At 39.8% G+C, this 10019-nt stretch overlaps 1 protein-coding gene across 3 annotated transcripts in view; it reads left to right on the forward strand.

The window, feature by feature from the left end:
- LOC115226874 (CTTNBP2 N-terminal-like protein) overlaps positions 1-8045 on the forward strand; it is an 18007-nt gene extending 9962 nt beyond the window's left edge. For 2 of the 3 annotated variants that reach the window (XM_036515493.1, XM_029797863.2), the window contains exon 4: positions 925-2956. In XM_036515493.1, coding sequence (XP_036371386.1) covers positions 925-2715 — 1791 coding nt within the window. In that variant the 3' untranslated portion in view covers positions 2716-2956. Of the gene's footprint in view, positions 1-924; positions 2957-8009 lie in introns of those variants that run through there. The other variant, XM_036515494.1, reaches the window with a different exon arrangement.
- The last annotated feature ends 1974 nt before the right edge of the window (positions 8046-10019 follow it).

Consider the following 10019-nt stretch of genomic DNA (forward strand, 5'->3'; position numbering starts at 1 on the left):
CAGTCTCTCTTAATCAATCTATCTTAATATTTCTCCATCTATCAAGTCTCTCTTAATCAGTCTCTCTTAATCAGTCTATCTTAATCATCTTTCCATCTATCAAGTCTCTCTTAATCAGTCTCTCTTAATCAGTCTATCTTAATCATTTTTCCATCTGTCAAGTCTCTCTTAATCAGTCTATCTTAATCAGTCTATCTTAATCATCTTTCCATCTGTCAAGTCTCTCTTAATCAGTCTATCTTAATAAATCTATCTTAATCAGTCTCTCTTAATCATCTTTCCATCTGTCAAGTCTCTCTTAATCAGTCTATCTTAATCAATCTATCTTAATCAATCTATCTTAATCAATCTATCTTAATCAGTCTCTCTTAATCAGTCTATCTTAATCATCTTTCCATCTGTCAAGTCTCTCTTAATCAGTCTATCTTAATCAGTCTATCTTAATCAATCTATCTTAATCAATCTATCTTAATCAATCTATCTTAATCAGTCTCTCTTAATCAGTCTATCTTAATCATCTTTCCATCTGTCAAGTCTCTCTTAATCAGTCTCTCTTAATCAGTCTATCTTAATCAGTCTATCTTAATCAATCTATCTTAATCAATCTATCTTAATCAATCTATCTTAATCAGTCTCTCTTAATCAGTCTATCTTAATCATCTTTCCATCTGTCAAGTCTCTCTTAATCAGTCTATCTTAATCAGTCTATCTTAATAAATCTATCTTAATCAATCTATCTTAATCTGTCTCTCTTAATCATCTTTCCATCTGTCAAGTCTCTCTTAATCAGTCTCTCTAATCATCTCTCCATCTGTCAAGTCTCTCTTAATCAGTCTCTCTTAATCATCTCTCCATCTGCCAGTCTCTCTCAATCACTCACGCCATCTCTTTCTCTCCCTTTCTCTCTCTCTCTTATCTTTCCAGGTTGAGTTTGAAAAAAACCAAAGCCGCCGAATGGAGAAAGACCTAAAAAAGACTCTGGCTAACTTGGAAGAAGAGCGGGAAAACTCGGCGAAACACAAGCAGGTGGCGCTAATGCTGATTCGAGAGCGGCGCAAGCTGGTCGAGCGGATCCTGCAGGAGAAGCGAAAGTGCAACGAGATGGAGCACATCATGAATGATGAAAAGGACAAGATGATGAGCATGGCGGAGGGTCTCGTTCAGGAGAGCAAGAAGTCGCTGAAGATCGAGGCCGCCATGGAGAAGCAGCTAAGCGACTTTGACACAGAACGGGAGCAGCTTAGGGGCCGCGTGTCACGCGAGGAGAGCAAGAACAAGGAGCTGAGAGAGCAGGTGGAACAGTTACATCGGGAGCTACAGCAGGCCAGGAGTGGTGTCGGCGGGGCCCTTAGTAGCGGCAGCAGCAACAGCAGCAGTCAACTTAGTTTTATCAGCGCCGGGGATGACGGTGTCACGGACCCCACGACGGTTGGCGGCGACGATGACGGCAGCTTCTTGGGTGAGAGCGGCCAAAGTGTCAGCAGCGCCGGCGATGGAAACGTGCAACACAGCGAGACAATAAACTTGGCGGTGGGCGGTTGCGAAGCTGAGGTGTGCCTCGCTCCGGTCGCTGCCATCGACGCCACCCACGAACAGAACGTTGAGTGCACAATCCCTCTGTCGTCGCTGTCGTCCGGCTCGCCGTCCGCAAAGGTCGCGCCACACCACTCCACGAACCCAGTGACAATCGACTCCACTGCGACTCTGCAGATTTCCTCTTCTGCTTCCACGTCGTCGTCCTCCTCCTCTGCCTCGCCCTCCACCGCTTTGTACACATCCTCCTGCTACTCTTCCTCCCCACCGACGCGGCCACCTCCCCCTCCCTCCTCGTCGCCGCCCCCACCCCCACAGTTTTACACCGCCTCCGCTGTGGCCGAGGGCCGGAAGCCCGTTGTCCAGCTGAACAGCAACAGCAGTAGTAGCCATGCCCATCCCCTCCACATGGAATCGAGGCCCATGTCACCCGGGGAGATCTTCAGCCCGGCTTCGGACATACGCATTGTTTCAGGGGTGGGCGCAGATGGATCCGGTGGAAGCCGGATAAGCGTCAGTGCGGCTGGCGGCGCAACTGTTCTGAGTACGAGCGGGGGCGGCAGGATCTCGTTTCAGTTTGGCCAACCCACCTCAGGTCACCCGTCTCCCCCCTCTTCCTCGGCCGGTGCAGGAGCTGGCCACGCCCGAAAGGCGGTGACAATCGGCCGCGGGACCCCGCCTCCCGTGCCGCCCAACAAACCAGTCCTTATCGCCTGTAGTGGGGGCGGGGGAGGCAGTGGGGGAAGCGGGGGCGGAAGCACTGGCGGAACGAGCGTCGTCGTTGGAGTGAAGCCAGCTGTGCCCCCGAAAGTAGGGATCACCGTTTCCAAAGACAGACTTTTCCTCTCGAGCTCAGAAAGTGATAATACCGTTGTGCTGTCCTCGTCTTCTTCGTCTTCTTCATCATCGTCGTTGTCGCCGTCGTCGTCATTGTTATCGTCGAGCAGAACTCCGGCCAACAAGCCATTGCAAATTCCCGTCAGCGTTGTGACGAACCAGTCGCACATCGCCTCGAATCGGACTTCTTCTTCTTCTTCTTCCTCTTCTTCTTCTTCTACTCCTTCTTCTTTGTCCTCATCTTCTTCCTCTTCTTCCTCCAACACCGCCGTCACCGCAAACAACGCCAACAGAGAAAACTCGCCCATGCGGAAAACAACGCAGGTTTGTGTGAACGGAAAATAACAACTACTACAATAATAATAATAATAATGATAATAATAATAAGAATAATGATAATAATAATAACAATGATGATGATGATGATGAAAATAATAATGGTTTCAAATTTTGGCACGGAGCCAGTAATTCCAAGGGAGGGGTCAAGTTGATTACATCGACCCCTAGTACTCATCTGGTACTTATTTTATGGACCCTGAAAGGATGAAAGCAGAGTCAACCCGGCAGAATTTGAACTCAGGGTGTAACATAATAATAATAATAATAATAATAGTAAAATGGTTTCAGATTTTGGCACAAGGGCCGGAATTTCAAGGAAGGGGGTTAAGTCGATTGCATCCATCCCATGCCCACCCCTCCAGTACTCAGCTGGTACTTATTTTATCAACCCCGAAAGGATGAACAGCAAAGTCGACCTTGATGAAATTTGAACTCAAAACATATAGACAGATGCAATGCCGCTAAGCATTATTATTATTATTATTATTATTATTATTATTATTATTATTATTTCTAACACAGACATGACAAATTTTTGGTAGGAGAGGGGGCAGTTGATTATATTGACTGATGCGTAGCTGTATTGACCTGAGAACAGCGAAAGACAAAATGACCCCAACAGGGTTTGAACCCAGAACAGCTTTAACAATAATAATAATAATGATGATGATGATGATGATGATGATGATGACAATGATGATGATGATAAAAATTAAAATAATAAAAATAGTTTCAAATTTTGGCACGACCCAGTACACAACTGGTACTTATTTGATCAACCTCAAAAGGATAAAAAATAAAGGTGACCCCAGTGGAATTTGAACATGGAATGTAAAAAGCTGGACTAAACACTGCTAAGTATTTTGCCCGGTGTGCTAACAATTTTTTTCCAGCTTACCACCTTATGATGATGATGGTAATAATAATAATAATAATCCTCAGAAAAACCATATCCATTTAAATGTCAATTCTTGATTAAAAAAATCATCTCCACCTCTGAAGCATGTTTCATGGTCACCAAATGGCAATTGAGACTATATAAGGGGAGATAATCTCAAGAAATTCTCCAAAACTGACATGCTATTAAGGAAAAGCACAGGCTTATTGTCTGGAGAGAAGAGGACAGTTGTGCACACGTTTCTGCCTCATTAGCTATCATCAGCACAACCTTACCTTACTTTATCTCTTGCATCCATGTATATATATATATCACGTGACCGACCAGACCATCAGATGTTGCTACACATCACTGGTCACAATGCGTTCGCATTGTTTTAGCCTTCGAACGATGCCACCCCGCTGGCTAAGTGAGCAGGCCAAGAGAAGAAAGAGTGGTGAAAGAGTACAGCAGGGATCACCACCCCCTGCCGGAGCTTCGTGGAGCTTTTTAGATGTTTTCACTCAATAAACACACACAACGCCTGGTCTGGGAATCGAAACCACGATCCTCCGACCGCGAGTCCGCTGCCCTAACCACTGGGCTATTGTGCCTCCACACACACACACACACATATATATATATATATATATATATTATTAGGGAGTAAATCCAAACTTACAGGGAAAATTTGATTTGCCTAATAGTTTTATCTCTAATTTAATTTATATATATATATATATATATATACATACTAGCAGCTAAGCCCGGTTTCACCCGGTTTGTTTGGATGATGCGGCTGTGATCGTTTTCAGTTAGGCATAATCTATGACAGCATTTCTCGAGCTTATCATTTTGGGTCCCCTGTTTCAATTGGAGCCTCCAGCTTTATGAAAATTTCCTGACCCCCAACCCGTCAGAAAACAGCTTCTAAGCAACTGGTTGTTTTAATGGCGGAAGAAAGAGGGGAATTCCATTAGAAAAAGTTTTAATTGATTTTCTCGGTAAGTATGGGGGCTAGGAAAAAAATACAAACTGCATTCCAATCTATGCACCCGTCTCCATATATGTGCCACTTTTCATGTGAATCCACCCAGCCGTTTGGCTGTGAACCTCAAGACAAGAAAGAATACAATGATTGCCCATGTCCAATTTATATTATAGATATATATATATATAAAATAGTATACATTTAAACACAAGAGAAAACTACCTTTAATAGGTAATTTTTACACGCTATATATATATATATATATATATATATATAAAGGGAAAGTTTACGAAAATAAACAAAAGACGAAAGCAGGTGGTGTACAAACAAACAAATGTATTAGTATGGTGCTCAGGAATAGAAAAAGTCTTTTATATTTTGAGCCTACGCTCTTCAACAGAAAAATACACAGAAAAAAACAAGGAGAGAAAAAAATGCATGTAGAAGCTAACGATCTATCGGAGATGTACTTGCATAGCGAGTGACTTGATCTGAGATTGTGTGCTGGAACGAAAACAATTGCAGCGTGGAAGGTGTTTATAAGCCATTTAAGAAACACACTAAACCATTAGATTCACTTCAACAATTAAATCTAATTTGTCAAAATACTTTCGTCGCTTTGAGACCGCGACCTGCTCACTGACAAAACTTCATGCTGCATATATATATATATATATATATGCACACACACAGCAGGCTTCTTTCAGTTTCTGTTTACCAGAGCTACTCACAAGGGAGTAATCAGCCTGGGATTGTTGTAGAAGACACTTGCCAAAGGTGTGACTTGGTTTAATTTCTCATAACCTTCTGAGTCACAGGGCCATAAGCAAGCTAATACTGACTAGCATCTGGCATGCAGTGAAAGGCAATCCACAAAGACACACTTCTAAATATGCGTGTGTATATATATACATATATATAAAATTAAAATGAGGGTGAGAAATTGGATATTAATTTGATAACATCAATTTAACACCAGTGGTCTAGCATATTAAAAAACTGAGGTTTAGTAAATTGTATTACATACATATGAGAGGGATGACCACTATGTGGACAACCCTTATGCTAGAAGTAGTATACTAGTATGTATATATATATATAGTTAATCCAAACAAGAAAGCACAAAAAAATACAACAATGCGAGGACATGGAACAAATATAGTATTATTGGACGCTCAGGAAAGAAGGAGGGTTTAACGTTTTGAGCGGAGCTCTTCGTCAGAGACATAGGAGAAGGGAAGACAGAGGAAAAAAATCGCCAACCTTACACACGCGGTCACATTTTGAATGTAGTAGAAAGGATTACCAAAATGTATGTATATATATATATACACACACATATGTATAACTCACTGAAGGCAGTGAGTTAGCAGAACCATTAGCATACTGGATGAAATGCTTAACAGCATTTCGCCTGTTGCTATGTTCTGAGTTCAAAATCCACTGAGGTTGACTTTGCCTTCCGGGGTCGATAAATTAAGTACCAGTCAAGTACTGGGGTTGATGTGATCACCTATCCCCCTCCCCACAAATTTCAGGCCTTGTGCCTATGGTAGAAAGGATTATTATTATTATTATCATCATCATCATCATTGTTAAAAAGTTGGTGCGCTTGGCATTCTGTCTATCCTTATGTTCTGAGTTCAAATTCCACCGAGGTCAACTTTACCTTTCTTCCTTTCAGGGTCGATAAAATATCTACCAGTTGAACATTGGGGTCGATGTAATTGATCAGCCCCTTACCCAGAAATTGCTGGCCTTGTGCCAAAATTTGAAACCATCATTATTATAATTACTACCACTAATACTACTATTATTATTATTATTATGTCTTTATGTTCTGAGTTCAAATCCCAGCAGGGTTGATTTTTGTCTTTTATCCTTTCGGGGTTTGATAAAATAAATACCATTTGAACACTGGGGTTGATGTAAACAACTTAAATCCCTGCCCCACCAGAAAAAAAGTTGCTGGCCTTGTACAAAAATTTTGAAACTATTATTATCATCATCACCATCATCATTGTTATTATTGTCTTTACATTCTGAGGTCAAATTCCACCGAGGTCAACTTTGCCTTTCATCCTTTTGGGGGGGGTCAATAAATTAAGTACCAGTGAAACACTGGGGTCGATGTAAACAATTAGTCCCTTCCCTACAAAATTTCAGGCCTTGTGCCTGTAGTAGAAAGGATTACCAAAATGATAATGATAATAATAATAATAATAATAATAATAATAATAATAATAATCTTTTCTACTAAAGGCACAATTACTGAAATTTTGATGGACAGGGGCCCAGTCGATTACATTGACCCCAGTGCATAACAGGTACTTAATCTATTGACCCCAAAAGGATGAAATAAATACCAGTTATACACTGGGGGTCAATGTAAGTGACTAGTCCCCGTTCCCCTAAATATCGGGCCTTGTGCCTTTAGTAGAAAGAATTATGATTGTCATTATTATTATTATTATTATTATTATTATTATTGAATGAGAGAGCAGTACATGCCATCAAAGTGACATTATTATTATTGTTATTATTATTATTATTTATCATCATAATTGTCATCATCGCCATCATCATCATCATTATCATTGTGAATATAAATTGTTGTGGTGGTCATGGGGAAGGCATGCAAGCGGAGCACCGACCCTGATGCTTCATGGTACGTTTTAAAGATTCTGTCGCTAAGCGTGTGTCTAGCAGCAGCGGAATAAGAACCGGACATTGGCCCAGGTTCAATTCTCTCGGCTACATGTGACTGCCGCACCCCCCGCCTTCCACACACTGCTGCGTTCTTCCTACCACAGAAACTGTCCCTGTGCTTAGAGTAAAGGAATAGCTAGTACTTTATACATACATACCCATATATATATATATATAATATATATATATATATATATATATATTATATATATATATATATATACACATACATACATATATATATATATACATATATATATACATATATATTTACATATACATATATACATACATATATATATATGTGTGTGTGTGTGTGTATATAAATGTATATATATATATTATGGAGATGTACTTGCATAGCAAGTGACCTGATCTGAGATTGTGTGCTGGAAAGAAAACAATTGCAGTGTGGAAGGTGTTTATAAGCCATTTAAGAAACACAAAAACTGTTAGATTCGCTTCTACATTTAAATTTAATTTGCCAAAATATTTTCATCGTATATATATATATATATATATATGCATATAAATAAATATGTGTATACATATTGTATATATATATATATAATATACACACACATGTATATTATCTTATATGTTTATATACATGTATGTAAATGTATACATATCTGTATATATACATATGTATGTATATATAGATATTTTTTCACACAAATTCATGAGTGCTCAATGTATGTAATATATACACATTTGAGGCAGAAGTGTGTAGAATCAACCTGATGTATATATGTGTATATTTTAATCATTATTATTATTATTCCTATTATCATTATTAAGCTGGCAGATTCGTTAGCTCACTGGGTGAAAGGCTTAGCGGCATTTTGTCTATCACTATGTTCCGAGTTCAAATTCTACCGAGGTTGACTTTGCCGTTCATCCTTTCAGGGTCGATAAAGTAAGAACTAGTGGAGCACCGGGGTCGATGTAATCGACTTGCTCCCACTCCTGCAGTTGCTGGCCTTGTGCCAAAATTTGAAACCATTATTATTATTATTATTATTATTATTATTATTATTATTATTATTATTATTATTATTAAGCAGCAAGCTGGCAGAATCGTTAGCATGCTGGGCGAAATGCTTGGCGGTGTTTTGTTCATCTTCACGTTCTAAGTTCAAATTCCGCCGCGGTCGACTTTGCCTTTCATCCTTTCGGGGTTGATAAATAAAGTACCAGTAATACACTGGAGTGGCTGTAATCGACAAGTCCTTTCCCCCAAATTTCAGGCCTTGTGCCTTTAGAAAAAAGGGATTATTATTTTAAACATTATTATTATTATTATTATTTCTGCTGAGGTCGGCTTTGCCTTTCATCCTTTCAAGGTCAATGAATTAAGTACCAGTTGCGTACTGGAGTCGATCTAATCAACTGGCTCCCTCCCCTCAAATTTCGGGCCTTGTGCCTATAGTAGACAGGTTTATTATATTATTATTATTATTATTATTATTATTATTAAGGTAAGCTGGCAGAATTGTTAGCGTGCCAGGCTTGTTCTGAGTTGAAATTCCACCGAGGTAGACTTTGCCTTTTGTCCTTTTAGGGTTGATCAAATAAGCACCATTTGAGAATTGGGGTCAATGTAACCAACTTCAACCTGTCCCCCAAAAGTTGCTGGACTTGCGCCAAAATTTAAAACCATTATAATTATTATTATTATTATTATTTTTTTTTTTTTTACCTGTGGTCATCTGACATTTACCGGCTCATACTTAATTAAAACGGCCTCATACGGGCTTCGGCACATGTCGTCCCGCAAGCGGACTGAATGTGTTGGTCGATGCCGTGGCTAGTCACTGCTGGGTGGGGGTGTGGGGGTGGAGGGGGGGTCAACCAATGATGGGGTCAATTGCTGTTGAAATTCGGGGAGTGGGGGGATGGGGGTGTCAATTGCCACCGGGGGGGGGTGTTATTTGCTGAGGGTGCGGGGTGGTGTGGGGGGTGGGTCAATTATTGCTGGGGTGTAAGATAAAAAAAAAAACGGGGGTGGGGAAAGAGGTGTAATGTGTATATTAATTAATTTATTAATAAGTTAGTGAATTTTTTTTTTTTTTGTTAAAAAAAAATGAATTTAATGAACATGTGTATATACATATATATATATTATATATTATAAATTATATAAATACATTATTAAACGAGCGTGTGTTGAAAGATTAACGATCATATTGTTGCATTGTTATTCATTATTTTTATTGTCTTTGTTTAAATGCATGTCTGTGTGTATAATGTGTATGTATGTATATATGTGTGTATATATGTGTGTATGTGTGAGGAGAGAAAAAGACATATGTACATTCACACATGCATGCCTTCATGTATATATGTATATATATATATAGTTATATTTATCAAAAGAAAAAACAGGATGCAAAGGATTTAGCGGTACATATGTTTCTGGCTTTATTGAACAATTTATATCAATGCATAATTGATATAACATGTAGGCCAACAGCGTGGAGGTGCAATGGCCCAGTGGTTAGGGCAGCGGACTCGCGGTCGTAGGATCGCGGTTTCGATTCCCAGACTGGGCATTGTGAGTGTATATTGAGCGAAAACACCTAAAAAGCTCCACGATGCTCCGGCAGGGGATGGTGGTGATCCCTGCTGTACTCTTTCGCCACAACTTTCTCTCACTCTTACTTCCTGTTTCTGTTGTACCTGTATTTCAAAGGGCCGGCCTTGTCACTCTCTGTGTCACGCTGAATATCC

Source organism: Octopus sinensis, unplaced genomic scaffold (assembly GCF_006345805.1).
Source record: "Octopus sinensis unplaced genomic scaffold, ASM634580v1 Contig00256, whole genome shotgun sequence".
NCBI lineage: Eukaryota > Metazoa > Mollusca > Cephalopoda > Octopoda > Octopodidae > Octopus > Octopus sinensis.